General features: G+C 51.6%; 1 protein-coding gene across 5 annotated transcripts in view; it reads right to left on the bottom strand.

The window, feature by feature from the left end:
• Positions 1-27,426, bottom strand: part of BICD1 (BICD cargo adaptor 1) — a 65,257-nt gene that overhangs the window by 25,661 nt on the left and 12,170 nt on the right. For all 5 annotated transcript variants that reach the window (XR_009550722.1, XM_060194624.1, XM_060194625.1 and 2 more), the window contains exons 2-5: positions 9,827-10,039; positions 6,020-6,172; positions 3,870-4,295; positions 443-1,498 (exon numbers count right to left, since the gene is read on the bottom strand). Coding sequence is in view for 4 of the 5 variants with exons in the window: in XM_060194624.1 (XP_060050607.1) it covers positions 443-1,498; positions 3,870-4,295; positions 6,020-6,172; positions 9,827-10,039 (1,848 nt within the window). In the remaining variant the exon portion in view is untranslated. The remainder of the gene's footprint in view (positions 1-442; positions 1,499-3,869; positions 4,296-6,019; positions 6,173-9,826; positions 10,040-27,426) is intronic.

The raw sequence follows: 27,426 nt of genomic DNA, 5'->3' as shown, positions 1-27,426 counted from the left end.
TTGGGCTGTAGCGCAGCAGGTTAAGCGCAGGTGGCGCAAAGCACAAGGACCGGCATAAGGATCCCGGTTCGAACCCTGGCTCCCCACCTGCAGGGGAGTCGCTTCACAGGCGGTGAAGCAGGTCTGCAGGTGTCTATCTTTCTCTCCTCCTCTCTGTCTTCCCCTCCTCTCTCCATTTCTCTCTGTCCTATCCAACAATGACAACTACAATAATAGCCACAACAATAAAACAACAAGGGCAACAAAAGGGAATAAATAAATAAAATATTTTTTAAAAGTTAAAATAAATAAATAAATAGAAAAGGGGCAGTGAAAATTGGAAGCTTGTGGGCCTGGCAGAGGAGGAGGTTGAGGGAAGAGGGATGGTGGGAGGAGAAAGGGAGACTGAGGGCTCCCGGGAAGCATGTCCAGCCCCACTGACCAGGATGCTGGCCCTGCTCACCTGCTTGTTGGCCTTGAGCACTGCGCGCAGCGTGGCGATCTGCTCGCGTTTGGTGCTGAGCAGAGCCTTGAGCTTGAGGATCTCCTCCAACAGGCCCTCCTTGTCCTTGTCCAGAGCAGGGGCCAGCTCCCGGGCGGCTGCCCGCTGACGCGACAGCTGCAAGGACCGGTCCACCGCCTTCTGCAGGTGCCTGATCTGGTCCCGGATGATGGCGTTCAGGTTGTAGATGTTCATGGGCTCCTTGCGCAGGTCGCTGCCGTCCAGCACCGGCGAGGAAGGCGGGGCGGTGATGACCGGGGACACCGTGGGCGTCTTGGCAGGGCTGGGCTCCGGGTCCTGGCCGGCAGGGCGCTCAGAGGGAGGCTCGGGGACCAAGGTCCTGGCGTCCACGGGTGGGGAGGCGGTGCCGCGCCGGGCCAGGCGGGGGGATAGCAGGCCACGGGGGTCATCGGGGCCCTTGAGGCCACGACTCTGGCGGTAGTAGTCCAGCATCACCCGGTTAGGCGTCTCGTTGTTGCACAGGCACACGTGGTGGTAGAGCTGCGCCAGCTCCTCGCTGAAGGTCACCAGCTCGTCCTGGGCGGCGCTAAGTGTGCCATTGCTCTCGCTGGCCAGCCCGGCCACCCGCTGCAGCTCCCGCTCCAGCCCGGCCGCCCGCTCCCCGCTCTCTCGCGCACTGCGCTCCAGGCTGCCTAGCTGCTCCCCACAGCACTGCAAGCGGCTCTCGTACTGGCCACGCTCCTCCTCCCGGCTCTCCACCGCCTGGTTGTACTTCTCCTTCAGGGCCTTCACCTCGGCCTTAAGGTCAATCACTTCCGTCACGGCCACACGGTACTTGCACTCCAGGATCTCCATACCATGGATGTCCACCTCGTAGTCGTGGGCCTCTCCCGGCTCGGGGCCGTGCTCTCCAGGCTGCAGGCCACGCATGGCATTGACGTGCTCCGTGAGCCGGTGCACCCGCTGGTGCTGCTCCGTCAGTGCGCCCTTGGTGTGCTCCAGCTGCGTCTGCGATTCCTGTAGGCTGGCCAGCAGCGAGGCCTTCTCTCGCTCCACCTACGGGGACACACCGGTCACCACAGCCCCCCTCCCCACCAGCTCCTCCTGTCTAGTCGGGCCTCAGGCCTAAGGCGTCCACTTCCCAAGGGACACACCATGAACACCAGAGACTTTCTTTTATTATTATTATTATTTTTTTATTTATTTGATACAGAAAAATGGAGAGGAGAGGGAGGTAGAGAAGGGGAGAGACAGAGAAACACCTGCAGCCCTGCTTCACCACTCATGAAGCTTTCAGCTGCAGGTGGGGACTGGGGGCTTGAACCCAGGACCTTGCACACTGTAATGTGTGTGCATAACCAGGTGAGCCACCACCTGGCCCCCCACCAGAGACTTTCTGCTATTATCATCTTGTGAATCTATATTCAATCACTAATAAAAGGGGCCACCAGTGGTGCACCTGGTTGAGCGCGCGTTCGCGCGCACACACACACACACACACACACACATTACTGTGTTCAAGGATTTGGGTTTGAGCCCCCACCCTGCCCCAAGGCCTTCAGGGGGGGGGCACTTCACAAGTGGTGAAACAGGGCTGCAAGTGTCTCTGTCTCTCTCCCTACTTCCCCGACCTCTCTCAATATCTCTCTGTCCTGTCAAATAAAAATAGAAAGGAAAAAAAAAGACCACCAGGAGCAGTGGATCTGTAGTGCTGGCACTGAGCCTCAGCAATCACCCTGGTGGTGATTAAAAATAAAAAAAAGTTTGTGTGTTGCATCAAAGTAAAGGTCCTGCTGGTGCATGATGGCAGAAGAGGACCTAGATTGGGGGGGGGGGGCAGAGTGTTAATGGGGAAAGCTGAGAAATGTTACACAAGTACAAACTACTGTATTTTACTGTCAACTATAAATCATTAATCCCTCCATAAAGGAAAAATAAAATAAAATAACTAGTGGTCCAGGAGGTGGTGCAGTGGATAAAACACTAGGCTCTCAAGCAAGAGGTTCTGAGTTCAACCCCCAGCAGCACATGTACCACAATGATGTCTGGTTCTCTTTTTCTCCTCCTATCCCTCTCATTAATAAATAAATAAATAAACTATTTAAAAAAATAAATCATGGGGGTCGGGTGGTGGTACACCCAGTTGAATGCACACATTACAGTGCATAAGGACTCGGGTTCAAGCCCGCGGTTCCCACTTGCAGGAGAAAACCTCATGAGTGGTGAAGCAGGGCTATAGGTTTCTCTCTCCCTCTCTATTTTCCCCTTCCCTCTTAATTTTTCTCTGTCTCTATCCAATAATAAATATATAAAATATTTTGTGGTCTGGGAGGTGCCTCAGTGGATAAAGCACTGGACTCTTAATCATAAGATTCTGAGTTCAATTCTTGGCAGTGCATGGATCAGAGTGATGTCTGGTTCTTTCTCTCCTCTCCTCTTCTCTTCCTCATAAATAAATAAGTAAAATTTTTAAAAATAAATAAATAAATACATCATGGTCTGGGCAGTGGCGCACCTAGTTAAGTGCTATGTTATAATTTGCAAGGATCAGGGTTCAAGCCCCCAGCCCCCCATCTACAGGAGGAAAGCTTCACAAGTGGTGGAGCAGGGCTGCAGGAGTCTATCTCTCTCCCTCTCTGTCTCCCCCTTCCTCTCAATTTCTGGCTATCTCTATCCAATACATAGATAAAAAAAATAAATCACTAATATAAGTAAATATGAGCTTCTAGATTAGTTTGAGAAACAAACAGATGAGGTTGGGTTTAGCACACGTAGCGTGAAGCACAAGGACCAGTGTAAAGATCCCATAGTCTATCTTTCTTTCCCCTTCTCTTTCTTCCCCTCCTCTCTCCATTTCTCTCTGTCCTATCCAACAACAACAACATCAATAATAACTACAACAATAAAAAAACAACAAGGGCAACAAAAGGGAAAATAAATAAATATAAAATAAAACTTTAAAAAATACTTTCTAAAAGAAAAAGAAGAAATAAAAAAGACTGAGAACATGTGAAGGTAACTTGGTTCTGCACCTCTCCAGCCTCTAAGGACCAGGACACGGTGCCAGTGGGGGAGCACTGCCTGCATAGCAGCTGGGCACGGGGGCTCAGGGACCCACTGCCCCCTGGACACACTGTCCAGCTGCCCACATACCACTCCCAGGCCCACCTGCCCAGTTGCCCACCTGTGGCACCCAGCCCACCTGCCCAGCTGTGGCCCTCATCTCACTCTGGCCTCTGGGCCAACTTATTTATCTGGCCACCTGCCCACCTGCAGCCCCTAGCACACATGCCCATCTACCACCCCTAGACCTAGCTGCCCACCTGCCTACCTGCCACCCCAGGCCCAGCTCCCCACCTGAGGCCTCTGGCTCACCTGCCCACCTGCAGTCCACCCCCGGCCCCTGTGGCCCCTGCCCGCCACCCACCTGCACAAGCTGCTGCTTGAGCTTCTGGATCTCAGAGATGTTGAGCTCACTGAACAGGTCGGACACAGGGTGCAGACCGTCGCCCTTGCGCAGCCCTGGGCCGCGGAAGTCATTGCCCAGCTTGGCCAGTGGCCCATGCAGGTGGCCATTGACCTTGTCGTCGTTGTTGGGCTCGGGCCCGTCATCGGGGAAGCGGAGCCCGTCCACCGCCATGCTGAGGTGGCCCTCGCCCAGGGCTGTGTAGTGCGCCAGCTCCTTGCGCAGGCTCAGCTTCTGCTCACGCTCGTTCTTGAGCGTCTCCAATGCCTCCTCCAGCTGGTGCTCTGCGATCTCCTTCAGCCGCAGCGCGTCCTCCAGCTGGCTGTGCAGCAGGGCCGCGTCCTCCTCCAGGCGCTTGATCTCGTGCTTCAGGCCCTCGTACTCCACCTGGGGAGACAGGGGCCACGGGCAGCGGCGGGGGCACCCAGGGGCAGATGACACCCGATAGGAGGGGCAAGGCAGGCGGCCTCAGGCAGACAGGGTGGGCGGGAAACGCAGGTCACCGTGAGCTAGACCACAGGACAAATGGCAGGTTCAGAGGATCGATGTGCTCAAGGATCCAGGTTTGAGCCCCTGCTCCCCCCCTCAGTGGGGTACACTTCATGAGTAGTGAAGCAGGGCCACAGGTGTCTATTTTTTCTCTCTCTGTTTCTCTCTCTCTCTATCTCACCCTCCCCTCTCAATTTCCCTCTGTCTTGTCCAATAAAAAATATGTTTTAAAAAGGAAAAAAATGGCTGCTGGGAGTAGTGAATCGTGTAAGTGCTGGCACTGAGTCACAGAGATAACTATGGTGGCAGAAAAACAAAACAAAACAAAAAAACTGTGGTGGTAGAGAAAAACACAAACCACAAAGTATTAAAAGATAATGATTTACAGCCCCCAATACTGTATCCTGCTAAGTTACCCTTCAAATATGAGTGAGAAGTAAAGATCTTTTCAAACATTTAGAAACTGAAAGAATTCACCTACCAACCCTGCCCTGCAAGAATTCCTGAGAGGAGTCCCACATGACAAGAAGCAAAGGAATCCCAAATGTCAATGAGGTGACCAGTAGCACAACAGAACAATGGCCCCAACTACAAATGGGGAAAAACAGACACAGAAAAGGGGAGAGCAAAACAGACAGAGCAACATAAACATAGCCCAATGTTGGTGAACCAACGTAAACTTTAAAAAAACTTTGTGGGAGTTGGGTGGTAGTGCAGTGGGCTAAGTGCAGGTGGCGCAAAGTGCAAGGACTGGCGTAAGGATCCGGGTTCGAGCCCCCGGCTCCCTGCCTGCGGGGGGGGGGGGGTTTGCTTCACAAGCAGTGAAGCAGGTCTGCAGGTGCCTATCTTTCTCTCCCCCTCTCTGTCTTCCCCATCTGTCTCCATTTCTCTCTGTCCTATCCAACAACGATAATAACTACAAAAATAAAATAAAAAAATAAAAAAACAAAGACAACAAAAGGGAATAAACAAATAAATAAATATTTTTTTAAAAAGACTCTTGTAGATATTGTAAGGTAGATGCAATACTCATGGTAACCACAAAACAAAATATAGCACAAAGACAAACAGGAAACAGATACACTAGGCAATATCATTATAGGAAACCATCCACATAAAGTAACAAAGAGAAATGAACAGGAAAAAGGGTCAACAAGAACAGAAAACCTGAAACTAAACCCAGAATGGCTATAAGGACGCTGTGTTATGGTGGCACACACACTATGACACGCCATCACACATGGGGCACAGACAGCTCACACTGTGTCCCTCACACTACAGCCCAGACACTGTATGACGTGTGCCTACTGGGTGCAGCACTGCCTGGCCCCAAAATCTAGTTCTACGGATTTATACTTCCCAGTCCCATCCATGGTATGATTTGAAAGCAATTCACAAGGGAGGAAGAGTGGTACCGGGTAGCCTGACTGCAAGGGTACAGACCCCCCTACCCCCAGGTAACAAGTGAAGTGGTTTCAGGGGTGCAGATCCCCCACCTGGTGATACATGAGCAGGTTTCAGGGGTGCAGACTCCCACCCCCGTCCTATGATGAGAGCCTTTGTTAGGGCTGCTGAATGCCCCAGAGCACACTGTAGGGTAGGAGGGAGGTGGGGGCACATACCTGGTTCTGCTTGAGAGTGGACACAAGCTTCTGCAGCGTGATGTTCTCCTCCTCCAGCTCCGTGTAGTCCTGCAGCAGCCGCGCCTCCCGGAACTTGTACTCTCGGATCTCATCCTTCATGCGGGTCCTCTGCAGCTCTGCCATCTCACTGCTCTGTAGGGTGGGAGGGGCCTGCACCTCAGCATCTGGTGAGGACAGGGGTACTCCCCCAGAATCCCTGCACCTGTCCCCATGGGGACACTCTCAATGCCTTCTTATTTATTTTTTTGTTTTCCCCCAGAGCCCTGCTCAGCCCTGGATGATGGTGGTGCTGGGGATTGAACCTGGGACCTCAGAGCCTCAGACAGGAGAGTCTCTTTGCAGAACCACTATGCTATCTCCCCAGCCCCATATAAGCTTTATCTCTTTATCTCTGTGACCTTGGGAGAACCACAGCACAGCTACTCTGCCAGGGGACAGGCAGCCCACAGTCCTGGAGGCACAGCTGCCCAGAGCTGGGAATGATGTCAAGCAGTGCCATGAAAATGAACAGAAACTGGGGGCCTGGCAATGGCGCACCTGGTTGAGTGCACATTTCAGCATGCAAGGACCTGAATTTGAGCCCCCAGTCGCCACCTGCAAGGGGAAAGCTTTGCAAGTGGTGAAGCAGGGCTGCAGGTGTCTCTCTGTCTCTCTCCTTCTCTATTTCCTCCCTCCCCTCTCGATTTCTGGCTGTCTCTATCCAATAAATAAATAAACATTTTTTTTTTAATGTACAGAAACAACGCCTAGACTGGGGGAAATGGCAACACCAGTGCTTTCCTTAAGAAGAACGACTAATGGAAACTGCAGCCTGGTAGAAATTAGTAAAACACTGGACAGTTTCAGGCTAAAAACATCTCTCACTCAACCACTGCACTGATCACTCCACAGGCGGAGGGCGGGCAGGCCCTCATCAGCCTCTGCTCTTCTCTCCCAGGGCTCACTACACCCCGGCTCCCTGGGGGACACTCGGGTGGACAGAAAGACAATGGTCTGAGAAACCTCTGCTGAGGGGGCTGGATTGTGGGGCACCAGGCTGAGCAGATATGTCACCATGCCCACAGACCCAGGTTCAAGCCCCTGCTTACCACCTGCAGGGGGGAAGCTTCACAAGTGGTGAAGCAGGGCTACAGGTGTCAGTCTCTCTATCTCTATCTCCCTTTTCTTCTCAATTTTTCTCTATCCTGTTGAAAGAGAGAAAAAGAGGGAGTTGGGTGGTAGCACTGCGGGTTAAGTGCATGTGGCGCGAAGCGCAAAGACTGGTGTAAGGATGCTGGTTCAAGCCCCTAGCTCCCCACCTACGGGGCGCTGTTTCACAGGTGGTGAAGCAGGTTTGCAGGTGTCTATCTTTCTCACCCCCTCTCTGTCTTCCCCTCCTCTCTCCCATCTAACAATGACGACAATAATAATAATAACTACAACAATAAAAGAAGGGCAACAAAAGGGAATAAATAAATATTTTAAAAAAAAGAGGGAGTCGGGCAATAGCACAGCAGGTTAAGCGCACGTGGTGCAAAGCGCAAGGACCAGTGTAAGGGTCCTGGTTTGAGCCCCCAGCTCCTAACCTACAGGGGAGTCACTTCACAGGTGGTGAAGCAGGTCTGCAGGTGTCTATCTTTCTCTCCCCCGCTCTGTCTTCTTCTCCACTCTCGATTTCTCTCTGTCCTATCCAACAATGACATCAATAACAACAATAATAACTACAACAATAAAACAAGGGCAACAAAAGGGAATAAATAAAGACTATAAATGTTTTTTAAAAAGAAAGCGAAAAATAAAGAAGAGAAAGAACGAGAGAGAGAAGGAAAATTGCTGGCAGGAGCAGTGGGCTCATTGTGCAGGCACCAAGCCCCAGCAAATAATCCTGGTGGCAATAATGAGTAAAATAAGTGGTCCTGGAGGTGGCACAGTGGATAAAAGCATCAGACCCTCAAGCATGAGGTCCTGAATTCAATCCCCATCAGCACATGTACCAGAGTGATGCCTGGTTCTTTCTCTCTCCTCCTATGTTTCTCATTAATAAATAAATAAATAAAATCTTTTTTTTTAAAAAAGAGTAAAATAATAAATACATTTTTAAAAATTGCTAAAAGGTCTGCATGGCAAACCCACTGCTGCTGGCAGCCAATTTCCCCCTTTTCCTTTACTGGATAGATACAGAAAGAAAGTGAGAGGGGAGGAGCCAGGCAGTCCCCCTTTTCCTTTACTGGATAGATACAGAAAGAAAGTGAGAGGGGAGGAGCCAGGCAGTGGTGTACCTGGTTAAATGCACTTATTACCAAGTACAAGGATGGGCTCAGACCCCTACTCTCCATCTGCAGGGAATCTGCTTAACAAGCAGTGATGGAGGTCTGCAGGTGAGTATCTTTCTCTCCCTCTCTTTATCTCCCCATCCTCTCTCAATTTCTCTCTGTCCTACTTAATAATAAAAAAAAAAAAAAAAAAAAAAAGATGAGAAAAGAAGAGAATGGCTGCAGGGAGCAGCACCGAGTCCCAGTGACAACCCCTGTAGCAATGAAAGAAAGAGAGAGAGAAAGGAAGGGTGGAAGGAAGGAAGGAAAGAAAGAAATTGAGAGGGGGTGAGGGGGGACAGAGAGAGAGAGATAGAGATAGAGAGAGAGAGAGAGAGACACCTGCAGACCCACAGAGGCTTGAACCCTTGTCATCTTATTTTCAAGAGAGACAAGAGCACTAATGGGCTGTGGCAGGCAAGTCCTGAGCTGCCCCAGGCCCCCAGGGGATGGCTGCTTCCCTGAAAGCTGTCAGCACTGCAGGGAGGAGCTGGTGCCCTCCTCACCTGGCAGAAATCAGCCTGAGGTTCTACAGATGCCCTCTGCCCAGGGGGTGATAAGGAGCCTCACTCACGAAGGCATGGAGATCCCAGCTCTCACCCACTTACTCAGGGCTCTTCCCTTGGGGCTGTCCCTCTCCCTCTCCCTCTCCCTCTCCCTGTCTCTGCCTCTCTCCCTCTCCCTTTCCCTCTCCTAAACTCTGCTTCTCCTCCTCCCTCTCTTGCTTTCTCTCCCTCCCTCTGTCTCTCCCCTTCCCCTTCCCCCACTGGGGTGAGTCTCCCATAACCTTCAGCTCCGCCAGGCCAGCCTATTCCGGCATCCTTGATGGAGAGACTAAGCCCCCAGTCCCGGGGGAGAATCAGGTGCCTGCATGGAATCTCAATCAAGCTGGGCCTGCTGGCTAGCATGCTCTTTAGCAAAAGAGGTCAAGACGGGGGAAATTAAATAAATAAAAGGCTGAAAAGTGCACCAGCTTGGAAACACTGAGTGTGCAGGAGCCATCCTGGAAGAGGGAGGGAGGGGACTGTGGCCAAGTCCCGTGTGCTGCATGCACAGTGGGCTCTACGGGCCTCTCCTCAGACACTCAAGAACACGGGCACTTGGGGCGCGTGGTGCTGGGTGCTTGGGGCAGCCTGGCATGTACCTGCACTAGGTGGGTCCATCCACGTGCAGGTCCCATCCTCCCCACTCAACTCCTTCAGGCCCCCACCAAACACCTTCTCAGCCCCACCTCCACACTCACCTTTTCCAGGCTCTTCAGGCCACCCTACTCACCCCTTTCAGTCTCCTCCCCCAGCCCTTCAGCTCCATCTCACTTCCTTGAGGCCTCCCCCCCCTCCACTGACACCCTTCCTCACCTTGAGACCACCCTCCACCTCCTTGAGGGCCTGCCACTTCCCCCCTCACTTCCTTGAGGTCCTGACCACCATCCCTTGCACTCACCTCCTTCAGGACCCCCCTCACCTCCTTGAGGTCCTGCTCCCTCCCCCCTCACCTCCTTGAGGTCCTGCAGCAAGGCCCCTAGCCGCTCATTCTCGGCCTGGGCGTTGGCAAGGGCGGCGCGGCTCTGCCGGAGCTCACTCTGGCCAGCCAGGATCTTTCCCAGATAGTAGGCCTCCTTGGACGCCGACTCCTGCAGCAGCGTCTCCTCGCGTGTCTCCCCATCCTCAGCCACCTTCCGGTGCACGGAAAAGGACTGGCCAAAGGCCTGCAGGGAATGGCGGAGGACATGAGCCCGGGAGGGCACTGGACAGGACTGGGACTCAGAGCAGGTTGCCCATGGCCCCTCCTCACACAGCCTGGTTGGGGTAGCCTGCAAGGTGACCCGCCCAGAGCCCAGCATCCATCTCCACCCTGGAGAAAACAGTTAACGGTGCTGGGCTTCACTTGTGCTCTGGACCGCCAGGCAGCCTCCAGGCCCAATCTTTAAGTTTTTTATTTAGATACAGAGAGAAGGAAGGAGACAGAGAGGAAAGACTCTACAGCACAGGCCCACCATCCTTGGAGCTCCCCCAGTGCTGCCATGATGCTCCCAGATGGTGCCAGGGCTGGACTCCAGAGTCTCATGCACAGTGAATGGTGAGTGCTCTGCCTACTAGGCCACCTCTGGGGGCCTCTCACAGTGAGGATAGTTGGGGGGGACTGGCCCTGAAGTGAGTCAGAAGACAGTATCAAGGGGATGCATGTCACCCTATGTGTGTGGGGGGGCAGCATTGGCTATTGAGAAGCAGACATGGAGGAGGGACAGAGGCAGCCAAGACACGGAATGGGGGGCAGGGACACAGACCAAAAGCCACAGGAGGCAGACAGGGACATAGGTCACGGGGGACAAATAGGGCCACAGGTCACAGGGGAGAGGACACAAGTCACAGGGAGAGCAGGGACACAGGTCACAAGGGACAGAACACAGGTCACAGGGAGAGCAGGGACACAGGTCACAGGGAAAGCAGGGACACAGGCCATGGAGGGACAGAGACACAGGCCACGGGAGACAGACAGGGATGAGCCTCCAGTCTGAGGGCCCTGGTGCTGGTTCACACCCCCCCAAACATATAGGCATTATAGTCAACCTTGGGGAGCTCCAATGGACAGAGACAGGACGACTGTAACCTACAGCTAAAGACAAGGGCAGCACTCAACACGGTCTGCTCAGTAGAGGACTCCCATAGGCTGTGGGGTCATAGCACTGAGACAGGTCACCAGGAGCTAGGCCTCAGCTGGGGGGTGGGGGGGACCAGGCTACTCCCCAAAGGAGAACTGGCCATCAGGGAGCAGATATGTCTGGAAGGTGAGCCTGGCCACTGAGCCACAGGTCTCCAGATGGGGACCAGGCAGCTGAGAGCACACATTATCATGTGCAAGGAGCTGGGTCTGAGCTTTCACTCCCCACCTGCAAAAGGGAAGCTTCATGTCTTTCTTTCTTTCTCTGTCTCCTCCCTTCCCCCTCAATTGCTGTCCCTATCCAGTAAGTACATAAATAAATAAGCATTTAAAGTAAATAGTAAATCAAATTTGTTTATGACCTGTGGAAACTTGAGGTCTTATGAATTTTGCATGCAACCATGAAAGCTGGGACGCCTGCAAGCTGAGAAGAGAGCCCTCCATCTGTCCTCTGGTATCCAGAGCCCCAGGCTCCAGCCATTCCCCCCACCCTCACTCCCAGCAGGGACAGCCCTGCCTCACTCACAGCCCCAAGCTCCTGCGCAGGGGCTGACAGTTCAAACTGGACTCAGCCCATCACGGGCCATGCATTCCAAGCAACAAAGCATAAAATCAGGCAGGAGACAAGCATCCTCTCTGGCCAACTACCGGCCCGCCCGCAGCCCCAGTGAGCAGGATGATACCATACAGTTAGAGCACCAAGAGGGCCTGTGACCACACACACGGGACCAGGAGAATCCAGAGGCAGCTAGAAGAACATGAAAGCAGAAGGACGCTTCATCTGCATGTTTCTGCTCCTTGCTGTGCTTCCCCACCACCTGGTTCTGGTCTCGGGGTGGGGCATGTAGGCTGGAAGTGGGCAGAGGAGAAGCCAGCCCCATGATGGGGTGGTCTCACCTGCCCCCAACCCCTGAGGGGAGAACACAAGGGTGGGTGCAAGTGTGGCAGAGAGGATAAAGGCCTGAAGGCTGACACAGCCTGGGGATCTGGTATGCTGAAAGGTGAAACAGGAAATATAGACTCTGGAAAGAAAAGATATGAGGTCACTGACCATGCTGACCTTGCAGGAACTGGCACTCCTGAGCAGGGCAGCAGACACGTGGCCTCGGGGAAGGCTCCAGGACAAGGCACCAGCTTTCAGGAGCCAAGAGGTGCCCACCCCCCACCCCCAGGAAAAATGTGCAGAGGCTGTATTGTTTGCAGCACAAATGGGATGGAGATACAGTCCAGAGAGTTCTGTAAGAGCTGTCTGAATTCAGTGAGAGAATGGCTGCCCTGCTTCTTGATTTCAACACAGAAATTGTCTGTGGAAATCCTGTTGGGAGACCATGGTGAGAGAGCTGGTTGTTGTTATTATTATTATCACCCCCCCCACCCCCCAGTCTGGCTCAGCTCTGGTGTAGGGAGTTGTGAGGATGTAGTTGAGCTTGGTGTGGGACCTCCCATTGAAAGATGGGTGCCTGAGGGCACAACCACCCTATTAAGTCTCTCTAACAGGGATCAAGCAAGGAGGGAAATGACCCCCAGAATCTGCCCACCCAACCCCCATCAGTCTCTCTGTCTCACAAGGACCCTGTACTCCCTGACACAGAGCCCACTTCCTTGTTCCCAAACCAGATGGTTTGCTTACTCAGAGGTGACTAGAAGTTCACCTCCTTTGATCACATGTGATCTATATATCATTGTTCTGCTCTGTCAAACAGTAACTGATAGTCCTCTTCACTTCCCTACTTCCCCCATTCATTTGATCATACCTGATCCATCTCTCTGCCCTCAAGACCCCTTTCTGTCTACTGGCTATTGATAACCCTATTTCCTCGCTCCTCCAACTGATTAAACCCTTGCTCAATAGTCACTGATCAAACCCTGACCTTTTCCCAACCCCTAACAATTTCCTGGTTCCTTAGATCACGCACTAGAGAAGCCCTGACCCCCTCTAGACCCCCTGCCTCCCTACCATATAAGGAATATACATGTTACTTCCTCCTGAGACCCCTTTAAAACCCTGCTTTACTGTTCAATAAACAGATTGTTCATCAAACACTCCCCTGGTGATCTCTTGTTGCGTCACTAGCTACGAACACTGAGAAAGACCCTGAGAAAAACACTGAGAAAAACACTGAGTTGACTCGCTCCTGCTGCCTCAAAGCATATTTTCCCCGGCATCCGCGTCTGGTGTACAACAGAGTGGCCACACCAGAGAGTCTGTGCCCGAGAGAGGCCTCCCCACAAGAGCCTGGCACTCTGGCTGATGGTGGTGCTGGGCTCAGAGCTGGGCAGAGCCTCAGCTAGGAGAGTCTTTTGCAGAACCATCATGTTGTCTCCCCTGTCCAGGAGAGCAGGATTCTAAGAGCCCCCCCCCCCAAACACACAGCATTCGCTAATCCAACCATCCTGCACCAACCCCAGGAATGAGGGAGCTTCTTAGAGAGGATCCAAGAACAGTCTGGTGGCTGTGTGTTGATATTCAGAGGAAAAGCACCATAAAGTCAGCAGATGGGAGTCTCTGGATAACTGACAGATGGGTGGTACACCTGGCTGAGTGCACAAGAACGCTGGTTCAAGCCCCCAGTCCACACCTGCATGGGGAAACTTTATGAGCAGTGAGGCAAATCTGCATGTGTCTTTCTCTCTCTCTCTCTCTCTCTCTCTATATATATATATATATATATATATATATATATACACCTCCCCATCCCCCCTTGATTTCTGTCTCTTTAAAAAAAAAAAAAGAAAGAAAGAAAATGAAGTCTCAGAATTCCACCAACATCTCCCCTTGTATCTGGTTCGAGACTACAGAATGCAGCTGCGGACATCAGAAGACAATGACTAAAGCTGATCGTCATGAAAGGGCTTAAGGGATTGGCATATTGCACCAAAGTAGAAGACTCTGGGGTGGGTGAGTGGGGAGAATACAGGTCCATGAAGGACGATAGATGACATAGTGGGGGTTGTATTGTTAAATGCGAAACTGGGGAATGTTATGCATGTACAAACTATTGTATTTACTGTTGAATGTAAAACATTAATTCCCCAATAAAGAAATAAATTGAAAAAAAAAAAGGGCTTAAGGGTCCCCAGAAACCAGCCTGCCTCACACACTCAGCTCATCCCAGGACCTGCTAGGAGATGAGGAGCTGTGCACCTGGGGAGTAAACACTCACCTCCCTGAGCCCCCATGAACTCCTGTGAGCCCCCTGTGGTCACTCACCTACCACCTGGCCAGCAGAGCTTGGGCCCTCTGCCTTGCCTCTCCCACAAGAAATGCAGACCGCATCTCTGACATCACATGTTCCAGAGGGATGCTTTGGTGTCTCTCTCTCTCTCCCTCTCCCTCCTTCTCCCTCTCCTTCTCCCTCTCTCCATTAATTAAGCCCATCTGTAAAAGAAAGGAAGAGGACAGGGATAGATAGCATAATTGTCATGCAAATAGACTCTCATGCCTGAGGTTCCAAAGTCCCAGGTTCAATCCCCCTGCACCACCATAAGCCAGAGCTGAACAGTGCTCTGGTAAAAAAAAAAAAGAAGAAGAAGAAGAAGAAAGCCTCTGCTATCAACTCATGTCCTCTACTAAAGATTTAAAATGGGGGTTGGGTGGTGGTGCAGCAGATTAAGCACACATAGTATGAAGTGCAAGGATCCCAGTTTGAGCCCTCGACTCCCACCTACAGGGGAGTCACTTCACAAGCAGTGGAGCAGGTCTGCAGGTGTCTATCTTTCTCTCCCCCCTCTCTGTCTTCCCTCTTGATTTCTCACTGTCCTATCCAATTAAAAAAAAGAATTAAATGAACAAGAAGTGGGGTGGAGGGTAGATAGCATAACGGTTATGCAAACAGACTCTCATGCCTGAGGCTCCAAAGTCTCCAGTTCAATCCTCCCCACACCAATATAGGCCAGAGCTGAACAGTGCTCTGGTAAAAAAAGAAAAAGAAAGAAAGAAGTGGAACCGCCTCTCTGATACTAAGAGCCATGGACCTGGGAGCATTTGGAGATTCCAGAGAAGGTATTGGAGGAGGCAGCCTGAGCCTACTGGCCAAAGACCAAGGTCAGAGCCAACCACGGAGCGTAAGTGGATGCTGGATGAAAGCCCCAGGGTGGCGGGGTGTACTGCAAAGCTAGGGGCAGATGAATGTTGAGGGTCAGAGAGCTGGCTCAGGTCTTCCAGGCTGGCTCCCCTGGCCCTGGGGACACCCTAGGGCTCCCGGCCCATTCATGTGTGCAGCCAAACCCCTGGACAGACAGGAAGACACACTGTGCACTGGTCATGGCACGTCTGCTTCCCCGCAGCAACAAGGCGCCTAGAGCAGGCTGCGAGGGCCCAGCCCCTGACTGTGGCCCCAGACTCGAACCAAAGAATGGCAAGTGGACACCACAGGGGAGTGGCGAGAAGGCTGAAAACGGCCAAAAAAGGGGAAGCGCCCAGCAGACACCACCGTAGACCTCCGGGTCCCACCCATTCAGTACCTCTCACCGGGGAATAGTGGACGCTGCCGGACAATGGAGGGAGGAGACAGACCACCATTCCCAGTGGTTTTTTTGTTTCCCTTTATTGATAGAGACTGAGAGGAAAGGGGGAAATGGAGAGAGAGGCACCTGCAGACCTGCCTCACCACTTGTGCCGGTGAGGAGTAGGGGCTCGAACCCAGGTGTGCCACCACCCAGTCCTTCTGATCATATTTTAAGAGGTGAAAATATGGGGCAGGGTGGCGGTGCACCTGGTTGAGTACACTTTACAATGCACAAGTAACTGGGTTCAAGCCCCCAGTCCCCACCTGCAGGGGGAAAGCTTTTCGAATGGTAAACAGGGCTGCAAGTGTCTCTCTGTCTCTCTTCCTACCTCCCCCTACTCTCTCTATTTCTGGCTGTCTCTATCCAATAAATAAATAAAGATAATTTTTTTAAAAGAGGTGAAAATATGCAGAAGACAAAGGAAATTTCGTTCTGTCACCTCCAGTTCTCTCCATATAGTTATATAACTACACAATTGACTGTTGTTCTAGCTTCACTTCCTTACTGTCAAGTCACCCCACAGAGAGTAGGTATTAGGAATTTATGTGGGGGGGTATGGGTGATGGCACACTTGGTTGAGCACACATGTTACAATGCTTAAGGACCTGGGTTCGAGCCCCCAGTCCCCACCTGCAGGAGGAAAGCTTTGCAAGTGGTGAAGCAGGGCTGCAGGTGTCTCTGTCTCTCTCCCTATCACTCCCCTCCCCCTTGATTTCTGCCTCTATCCAATAAATAAATAAAGATAATAAATAAATTTTTAAAAAAAGAATTTGTCAGGAAAGGGAAATAGCTTAATGGTTCTGCAAAAGACTCTCCTGCCTAAGGCTCAGAGGTCCCAGGTTCAACCCCCAGCACCACCATCAGCCAGAGCTCAGCAGGGTTCTGGTCTCTATCTTTCTCTCTATTTCTCTCTCATTAAGATAAAATATGGGCAGGGCTCAGGCAGTAGTGCAGCAGGTTAAGCACATGTGGTGTGAAGTGCAAGGACCAGCATAAGGATCCCAGTTCAAGCCCCCGGCTCTCCACCTGGAGGGTGGTTGCTTCACAAGTGGTGAAGCAGGTCTGCAGCTGTTTTTCTCTCTCCCTCTCTGTCTTCCACTCCTCTCTCCATTTCTCTCTGTCCTATCCAACAACATTAACATTAATAACAACAATAATAATAACCACAACGATTTAAAAAAAAAAGATAAAATATGGGTCAATGTAACAGAATAATGGTTACAGACAGGACTCTCCTGCTTGAAGCTCTGAGGTCCCAGGTTCCATCCCCAGTACCACCATCAACCAGAGCTCAGCAGGGCCCTGGAAAGGAAGAAGAAAAAAGAAGAAAGAAGGAGGAGGGCAAAAGAAAAGTAAAGGAAACCAGAGTATAGTAAATGTTCTCTTCACATAATCCACTGGTTCTTAGAAACCGTGACTTCAAGCAAAATGACATATAAAGAGGAAGCAGGTCGAAACTCTTGTTTTTTAAATGATTTATTTTACTTCAAATGAGACAGAGACAGAGATAAACAGAGATAGACAGAGACAGACAGAGATAGAGATAGAGACAGACAGACAGAGATAGTATACTTTATATGAAAGAGAAAGAAGCTAGAGCAGCATCAGGGATTGAACTGAGAGCTGCTGGCATGCAAGTCCTGTGCTCTGCGAGCTGAACTATTTCCCTGGTTATTGCCATGGTTGTTGTTAAATAACCGCCATCTGGGCTTCACACACTGAGTCTGTGGGCTGCCACCTCACTATCTGCCTGGCCTTCCCTTTTAAAGATACATTTATTTATGAGAGAGAAGGGAGAGAGAGCCAGAGCATCACTCTGGCACAAGCAATGCTGGGGACTGAACTCAGGACCTCATGCCCAGACACCAAAGCTTTATCTGGTATACCCCCTCCCGAGATGCTGGGTAAATGCTTCAGTGAAAGGATCTCCGTTTCCAGGTGGCTGAGGGTGAGGATGCAGCAGGAGGGCAGCAGGTACAGGGCAGTTCCCTGAGGTAGCCCATCATGGACCCCTCAAACTCCCTGTCCACAGCCCAGGCCCCCACCCTGAAGCTCCCACACAGGCTCCAAGGCCCTGGTCAGAGCAGGTTCAGGCCGCCTCCTCACCACTGAAAAGGCCTGGCTCCAAGGCAGGAACATAGCTCCTTGCAGCAGTGGCACATTCTGCAGGCGCTGGAGGAATGCAGCTGGGGGAAGAGACTGGAGGTGGCGTCAGCCAGGCTCCCCAGGGCCTGGGCCCCCTGCACACACCAGCTCTCAGACAGGACACCCCCAGGCTGAGGAGGTTACCCCCAGCCAGCTCAGTGCTCCGTGGCTCATGCCTCTGTCCAAGCTCGCCCTGCCCTGCAGAGAGAGTGCCCCCCTCCCACCCATAACCACCCCAGGATCTCTAGAACTCTCACTGTCTTACTGAGGGCCTCCTCGTCCTCCATGTGCTGATCTCAACCCTCAAAAGTGGATTAATCAGCAGTTTAGGGTGATGTTGGAGGGTGGCTCAGTGGGTAGAGCACATAACCTGGCACCACCTGGGAGTGCCAATGGACACACTAGGGGAGCTCACAGATGGTGGAGCAGTGCTGAGGTCTCCGCTAAAAAATAATTTTAAAGCCATAAGACATTCAGGTTCAGGCTGACCCAGCCTCCAGACACTGGGGGAAGTTTTTCAGTGCTGTGGTATCTCTGTCCCTGTTTCTATCTGAAAAGGGCCTGGAGTAGTGAAAGTCCAGTGACAACAATAAAAAGATCAGCTAAGGGGGCTGGATTGAGTACACACATTATCTTGACCTGGGTTGGAGTCCTCGATCCCACCTGTACGGGGGAAGCTTCCTAAGTGGTGAAGCAGGTCTGCAGGTCTCTCTTTCTATCTATATTCTTCCCCCCGCCTCAATTTCACTGTTCCTATCCAGTAAAATAGAAGAAGGAAGAAAAAAAGGAAAAAATAATAATAATAAAAAGGAAAAATGGCTGCCAGTAGTGGTAGATCCATAGTGCCACCACCAGGCCCCAGAGATAACCCTGGCAGAAATTAAAAAATAAATAATAGGGGCCATGCAGTAGCACACCTGGTTAAGCACTCACATCACAGTGCGTAAGGACATGGGTTCAAGCCCCTGGCCTCCACCTGCAGGGGGAAAGCTTCACGAGTGGTAAAGCAGGGCTGCAGGTGTGTCTCTGTCTCTCTCTACCTCCCATCCCCTCTCAATTTCTCCCTCTAATAAATTAATTAATTAATAAAAGAAAAACATTTAAAAAATAGTAAAAGTGGTCTGGGAGGTGGGGGCAGTGTACTCTAATGCATGAGGTCCTGAATTCAATCCCCTGAAACAGCACATGTACCACAGTGATGTCTGGTTCTTTCTCTCAATATTCCTTTCTCACTAATAAATAAATAAAATCTTAAAAATAAACTACAGGGTTTTCTAAATAAATACTGATAAAAATAAAATACAGAATAAATTTTTTAAAAATTGCTTAAGACAGGCTGAAAGCAGACACCATGACAAAGCAGCACTCTCAACAAGATCTGTGGCAACAGTTACAGCTCAGTGTGGTAGTCAGCAAAAGCAGCCCTGCCCTGAGACACAGAAACCACAGAGACATGGTGGGGTGAGGTCTGTGGGTGGAGACAGCATAGATTCTCAGCCACTGTGGCGTCTGTGCTAGCCAGTGAGCCCTGACTCAGCGAGAAATTGAGAGGGGAGGGGTAGATAGAGAGCAAGAGAGACAGAGAGACACCTGCAACTCTACTTCATCACTTATGAAGCTTTCCCCCTGAAGGTAGAGACCTGGGGCTTGAACCCAGGTCCTTGTGTACTGTAACATGTGCACTCATCCAGGTATGCCACCACCTGGCCCCACCAAACTCTAAGTCTTTCAGAAATGTAGGCACCTCTTCCAAGTAACACCACCATCATCCAGCAGAGTCCAATGGACATCACACCTTGGCACTCACTGCCTGGTAACCTGGGCACTGTGCAGTCTGAGGCTAAAGGCTGGCTCCCACTCGACTTCTAGTTGCCTTGCTTTACTTTGTCATGTACCCTCTGTGAGACGAGCACTCAGTGCTTCGCTGACACATGGCCCATGGCATGTCCTGTGGGTTCCTCTAGCTGGTACCTGTCTGAAAGTTCTGCGTCCCTCCTTCAGTCCTGACCCACAGCCTATCTGGGCAGCATGTCCTTGGGTGAAGGACTTTGCACTCAAATCCTTGCATTTGTCCTGCCAGTCCTTTCTGAGGCTTAAAAAACTTTTTTTTTCTGTCAGTAAGCCACTGTGATTTTCAAGACAGATGAGCACACTGACTGCTCTGGGGTGGAATGATCGTTCTGTTTCTGGAAACACAAAATAGAGAAAGGGCTCTAGAGCTTGGTGACCATGGCTGGACTCAGGCAGTGCCGCACAAGACCACTTTTCTGCAGGGCCATGTCAACGGGCTGGGGTCCTGGCCAGGCAGGGGCCTTAGGGAGCTTCCTAGACATGGGCCTGAGTGGTGGAGGGCACCTCCCATAAGTGGAGTGACAGCCTGAGTTGAGTGCATGTGATGCCAGGCTTACGTGTCCTCTCCACATGTGACAGCTGGGTGCCCACGTTTGGTGGCTCTGTGTCCTCCCTCACAGCAACACCCAAGGCACCTGCTCCACTCCAGGCTCTCCTGGACCCCGACACCTTATGGTGTCCCCACCCAGGGAACAGGCATGGGTCACCCTGGGTCACCCTCCTGCAGGGCAGAAAGCACAGGCCCAGTGGTGTCTGCTTCAGGACTCAAGGCCCAGAAGACCAGGGGGTGTGGGCTGGGGGAGTCACACTTCTGAGAGGGGTCACCCTGAGCTGATGAGGACAGTGGTGGGGGGAGAGGATGAGGAAGAGAAAAGAGAGGCGAGGAAGAGAGAAAGCAAGAGAATGAGAGAGGGTGATAGAGACAGAAAGAAGAGGGGAAGAGAGAAAGAAAAGGAGACAGGGTGTGGGCAGTGGTGCATATGGTGAAACACACTTAGTATGAAGCACAATGACCTGCACAAGGACCTGGGTTTGAACCCCAACTCCCCACCTGCAGAAGGGAAGCTTCACGAGTGGTGAAGCAGGTCTGCAAGTGTCTGTCTTTCTTTTTCCCTACCCCCCCTTCTCTCTCAATTTCTCTCTATCCTATCCAATAAAATGGAAAAAGTGGCAACTAGGAGAAGTGGACTCATAGTGCTGGCACCAAGCCCCAGGAATAACCCTGGAGGAGAGAGCTGCCAAGCTCAAGCTGTGGGTCTAGGTACTGGCAGGCCAGAAAGAAATGTTATAGAAGACACTCACCCCTGGCCCAGGGGAAAGCAGCAAAGAATGGCCAGGGATGGCACTAGCTCTGTGTCCAACAGGAACAGGCAAGCAGAGAGAGGTCTTCAGAGCAAGACACACATGGCCACTCATGGACACAAACATGTACATGCACACACATACTCACACAGACACACCCATGATTGGGGGGGGTGGTCTGCAGTGGACTGTGGCCTCCCTGTGCCAGCCAGCTGGGTCAGTGTAGTCCCCTCACATGGGGGAGAGCAGTGAGTGTACAGGGCCAGGCAGGGGGCTCAGGCCTTCTATAAGATTCTGGGGCCTCGGATGTGAGGGTGATCTGGCTGCGACATCTGTCACCCCATTGATCGCCAGGGTTGATTTGGCTGATCTGGCTGGCTAGGCGGGTGCCCCCTTCCTCCCTCACCACTCCATGTGAGTCCCTCCCGAAGCTGCGCGCTCAGTCGAAGAGGACGGCCTTCACCGAATAGAGATGGATCGGTCTTCAGTCGAGGGTATACGAGTAGCGGCGCTCCCCTTCTAGAACCTCCAAACAAGCTCTCAAGGATTCTGGGGCCTGGCCGGGAGGGGCTGGCTCAGCTGTGCACAGCAAACTTGGTCTCAGGTCACGACAAACGGGAACAACCCCATCAACAGCTTCAAGCCATACTGACAGCACACATTTCAGAGTGGCCGCAGCTGTGGCTGGGCACTAAATGCTGCTCCCAAGAGCTTATTTCAAAGCAGGTGAAGCTGGCAAACAGAACAGTGTCTTCCATGGGGGAGACAGCACAGGGGTTCAGCAGACAGACTCCCCTGCTTAAGGCTCTGAGGCCCTAGGTTCTATGCCCAGCATCACCATCAGCTAGAGTTGAGCAGGGCTCTGGGGGAAATAATAATAATCATGATGATAATGATAGAGTGGGGAGACAGCACAGTGGCTCTGCAAAAGATTCTCCTGTTTGAGGTTCTGGGGCCCCAGGTTCTATCCCCAGCACCACCATCAGCCAGAGCTCAGCAGGGTTCTGGGTTCTCTCTGTACCTTTCTTTCTGTATCTCTCTCACATTAAAATAAAATACCAATAAAAACATAAGCAGGTGTCTTCTTGGGGCACAGGTAGACAAGTACTGCCATAGTATTTACCCCATGGTAGCCGTACCCCCCAACCCCTTCTCTGTGGGTCTGGTTCTTCCTCATTAAACACACGTAAGAGGAGGGGGCTCAGCCCTGTGTCCCTCACATATCAGTTAGCTCTGCCAAGCCGCCCCCCACCCCCAGGGACAGAAGCAGATGGCCCCAGAGCAGACCCTGGGGAAAGGCCTGCCACTAGATGCCGGTAACTAGATGCCTGGTAGAGGTTCCTCCACAGATGGCCTGTCACATGGCCTGCTGTGGGGACACTGGGGACTGGGCAAGGAGGGGGGAGCAGACCCCAGAGCCACTGTGCTCCGAGGCCAGACAGTGACTACAGCAATGGCCAGACTCCGCCGTCCAGACCAGTATAGCCCACTGGACAAAGAGAGTGTATGCCCAGGACAGCCGGGACCTGGCTAGGCAGGGCCTGTGGGGTAGAGCAGAGGCCTGCAGACTGAGGGACCCGGCTGGCCCCACCCCCTGGCAGTCCCTCTCCTGTGAAGTAAACAACAGCAATTTTCTTTTAGGGGGCTGAGCAGTGGCACACCCAGTTGTGGGCACACATCAGCATACACAAAGACCCCCACTCTCCACCTGCAAGGAGGAAGCTCCACCAGCGATGAAGCAGATTTGCAGATGTCTCCATCTCCCTGTCTGCACCTCTTCTCTCAATTTCTCTTGTCCTGTCAGATAAAACAAACAGGAAAAAAAAAAAAAAAGGAAAAAAATGGCCGCTGGGAGTGGTGGATTCATCATGTTGGCACCAAGCCCCAGCGATAACTCTGGAAGCAATACAAAAAAAATGTCTTGGGGGGAGCCGGGCAGTATCTCAGTGGGTTAAGCGCAGATGGCGCAAAGTGCAAGGACCAAAGTAAGGATCCCAGTTTGAGCCCCCGGCTCCCCACCTGCAGGAGAGTCGCTTCACAAGTGGTAAAGCAGGTCTGCAGGTATCTGTCTTTCTCTTTCCCTCTCTCCATTTCTCTCTGTTCTATCCAACAACAATGACAACAATAATAACTATAATAAAACAATAAGATCAACAAAAGGGAATAAATAAATATTTTTTTAAATGTCTTGGGGTCAGGAGGTGTCACAGCTAGTTTAGTTCACATATTACCATGCACAAGGACCCAGGTTCAAAGCCCCCACTCCCCATTTACATAGGGGAAGCTTCATGAGTAGTGAAGCAAGGCTGCAAATGTATGTCTCCCTCTGTCTACCTTTCCCCTCTCAATTTCTCTCTGTATGAGACAGTCTGGGTGCCTGCGGCCCCAAGTCTGTGGGACCAGAGACTAGGGGGAAGGACGTGAGGGGAAGCAGTCATCACACCACAGTGAGAGCCGCTGAACGCCTCACAGGGTCTCTAAGGCCTGGTGCCCGCCAGTGATTGAGATGAAAGGGGGGAAATAGAGAAGGTGAGAGACACTTGCTGCCCTGCTTCACCACTAATGAAGCTTCCCCCTGCAGCTGAGAATCAGCTTGAACCCAGGTCTTTACACACTGTAATGCATGTACTCAATCAGGTGCACTACCACCCAGCTTCTCCTTGACTTTATTTGTTTCCTATTTTATTGGGTAGGACAGAGAGAAATTGAGAGAGGAGGGAGAGGGAGAGAGACAGAGACACTTGCAGACCTGCTTCATGGCTAGTGAAGCTTCCTCCCTACAGGTGGGGAGTGGGGGCTTGAAATGTGTGCACTTAACCAGGTGTGCCATCACCTGGCCCCCTCAGCCAACTCTCTCTATTCTTCCACTTTGGGGACACAGAGAGGAAGACATCACAGCCCTGCTCCATCACACACAGGGCTCTGCCAGTGGCCTGGACCCAGGGCTGCATGCACAGCAGGGTGTGAGATTTGCAAGGTGCACTGCCACAAGGACCTGTCTTTTTTTTTTTTTCCCTCTTAAGCTAAACTGATTTGTTCACTTAGAACCATGGTTGAGAGGCAGGTCACTGGGCCCAGCAAGAGGAGGACATGGCAGCAGAGGCTGGGAGGTCAGGAGACAAGGTCTGAGCTCAGCAGTGGCCTCCCAGGCATGCTGGTCATTGCATCCAGCTGTCCACCCGCCTGACTGGAAGCCCAGGATTTTTTTCTTTTAACCAGAGCCCTGCTGAGCTCTGGCTGATGGTAGTGCTGGGGACTGAACATGGAATCTAAGAGCCTCAGGCAGGAGAGTCTGTTTGCAGAACCACAGTGCCATCATCCTGATCTATTATCTTTATCATTATTATTATTAATTATTTTACTCAGAGCCCTGTTCAGCTCTGGCTGACAGTGGTTCTGGGGACTGAACCTGGGTCTTCAGAGCCTCAGGCAGGAGAGTTTCTTGCAGAAGCCCTGTGCTGTCTCCCCAGCCCAAAGCCCAGGAGTTTCTCTCAAACTCTTTTCCATATCTTTAGCTTATGAGCAAATACACAGCAAGCTGAGTGAAAAACAGACATCAGGGCAAAACTTTAATCAGAAGCTCACACCCTGAGCCGGCCTTGGGCAGAGAAGCTGGCATACGGAGGCAGGCAGGTGGAGCGCCGTGTGCCTGTGGAGACAGCAGACTGTTTAGGGCAGCCGTGCCAAAGCTGGCACAATAAATCCACTCTTTCCATTTATTCTTTCTATTTTGTGATAGGACAGAGAAAAATGGAAAGGGGAGAGGAAGATAGAGAGGGTGACAGAGAGACACCTGCATCCCTGCTTCTCTACTCATCTAGCCTTCCCCTTACAGATAGGGTAGGGAGCTGGAACCCAGATCCTTGCATGTGATAACCTATGCCATCACCCAGGTGTTCCCCCCTCCCCCTGCACAGCTGCCATCATGCCTTTTCTTCATTCTGCCTTCTCAACACAGGCTCAGACTCAAGCCAGCTCCCAGCTCCTCCTTCCTTTCAAAGGTGTGAGTAGCTCTGGGTCTGTCCTCTGGGTCTGCAGGGAAGCTCTGCAGAGTGGTCAGCCTGGAGGGCACCTGGAGGGCAGGAAGGGTCACACCTCAAAGGCTTCTGGAAGTGGGCAAGGAGTGCTGCCACTTGGCTCATCAGACCTCTCCTGGGTGAGGGAAGAGCTGGTTCCCCAGGAAACAGGGTACTTCCCCTCCTCCAGCCTCCCCTCCTGACCTGCTCATCTGAGCAGGCCTTGAATCTGTCCTGCCCGCCTCAGGTCATTACAGCAGGGCCTGGAGGAAGCAGAGGGGGGACAGAAGACAGGCCCAGGGACAAAGAGCCAGGTGCTCCAGGAGGCACCAGGCAGGGGGTGCAGCTGGTGGATCAGAGTGTGCAAGCTTGAGATCCCCTGAGTTTGACTCCAGAGAGATGCCTCCGTTCTTTCTCTCATTAACAAATAAATCTTTAAGGCTGGGCGGTGATGCACTTGGTTGAGCACACATGATATCATGCACAAAGACCCAGGTTTGAGGCCCTGCTCTCCACCTGTGGGGGGAAGCTTCATGAGTGGTGAAGCAGTGATGTGGGTATCCCTCTCCCTCCCCATCTCTTCCATCCTCTATCAATTTTCTCTGTCTCTATTCAGTTAAAAAAATAATTTTAGGGGGTCGGGCGGTAGCGCAGTGGGTTAAGCACACATGGCACGAAGCTTAAGGACCAGCATAAGGATCTCAGTTTGAGCCCCCAGCTCCCCATCTGCAGAGGAGTCACTTCACAAGCGGTGAAGCAGGTCTGCAGGTGTCTATCTTTCTCTCCCCGTCTCCTCTCCTTTCTCCATTTCTCTCTGTCCTATCCAACAACAGTGACATTAATAACTACAACAAGAATAAAAAAAACAACAAAGGCAACAAACAGGAAAATAAGTAAATAAGTATGTTTAAAAAAATTTTAAGGGGGTTGGGTGGTAGCGCAGCAGGTTAAGTGAAGATGGCACAAAGCACAAGGATCCTGGTTCAAGCCCCCAACTCCCCACCTTCAGGGGGGTCATTTCACAAGTGGTGAAGCAGGTCTGCAAGTGTCTATTTATGTCTCCCCCTCTGTCTTCCCCTCCTCTCTCCATTTCTCTCCATCTTATCTGGCAACAATGACATCAATAACAACAATAATAATAACAACCACAACAACGATAAAAACAAGTGCCAGGATTTTGTGGGAAGGCCTCTCTCGGGCACCAATTCCCTGGCATGTCCGCCCTGTTGCACACCAGGAGCAGGTGCTTAGGAAAATGTGACCCGAGGCAGCCGGGGTAGAGCCTTACGGGACTCTCTCAGTGGGTGTTGCTAGTGATGTGACAAAGAGATAACCCGGAGACGGTGTTTAGGCACAATCTGTTTATTGAACAACAAAGTAGGATTTTTAAGGGGTCATAGTAGGAAGTAACATGTATATTCCATATATGGTAGGAGAGGCAAGGGGTCAGGGGAGGGTCAGAATCGGTTAAAGAACGAGGAATCCGGGTTATCAGTAACCAGCAGCCAGAGGGGGTCCTGAGGGCAGAGAGAAGATGGATCAGGTATGATCAAAGGAACAGAAGGGATGGGAAAGGAGGGAGGGGGCCTTAGTTACTGTTTGATAGAGCAGAACAATGATATATAGATAATGAGGGAGCGGAATGTGGGGTCCTTGTGAGGCAGGGAGACTAGCAGATCCTGGAGGCCCTGTCCTTCCTTACTCAACCTCTTAGTAGAGAGAGACTGATAGGATAGTTGTGCCCCTCAGGCACCCATCTTTCAATGGGGGGTCCCACCATGCTCTACCATATCTTCTCAATTTCCTACAAACAAAGGCAACAAAAAGGAAAATAAATAAAATATTTAAAATAATTTTTTTAAAGTTTAAGCTATAGATAAATCTTTTTTTTTTTTTTTCAAAAAGCAGCCTGGGCAGCAAAGCTGTAGGTAAAGTGTTGTGTTCTCAGGCCCTGCACACAGAGGAGGAGAGGTGCTTTGGTTACCATGCTGAATGGGCTGTGACTATGGCTATAGGGCACAGGAGCAGTCACTTTGGGTCACTCAAGGTGAGCCAGCTAGCTGGAGGGACACACATGCAGTGCATGGTAACAAGTTCCGCCACCAATCAAATTTTAAAATTGGATTTAAAATTTTCTTTTCAAAGATCTGTTCATCCATAAATGACAGAGAAAACTGGAGTGTCACTCTGGCACCCACAACACCAAGGATCAAACCTGAGACCCCATGCCTGCAAGCCTGGCACCCTGGCCACTGAGCCCCCTCCCCTCATCCCACATCCGGGATGCTGCCTCTGAGCTCTGAGCCTCCCCAGCACAGACACCTCACCGATGTGCCAAGAGACTCCTGATCAGATTCCACCTCCGCTGACCCACTAAGCCCGTGGTGTCTCAGGGTGAAGTTCATGGGAAGAGAGCACCTCACAGAAGATGAGAGAGAAAGTATACTGGGGTGGAGGGCTGGGGGGAGGGGGCCTTATTTTTTAATGTTAAAGAAAGTGGTTTATTTAAAAACACTTGTTTATGTTTATGAGGGAGGGGAGAGGTCAGAGCACTGCTTAGCTCTGGACTACAGCTGTACCAAGACAGAAGTTGGGGGCCTTAGGCATGCAC

The sequence above is a fragment of the Erinaceus europaeus genome, chromosome 7, assembly GCF_950295315.1.
Source record: "Erinaceus europaeus chromosome 7, mEriEur2.1, whole genome shotgun sequence".
In the NCBI taxonomy this organism is placed as follows: domain Eukaryota; kingdom Metazoa; phylum Chordata; class Mammalia; order Eulipotyphla; family Erinaceidae; genus Erinaceus; species Erinaceus europaeus.
The sequence above is the reverse complement of the archived record's forward strand: the minus strand, read 5'-3'. Positions and strand labels throughout refer to the sequence as shown.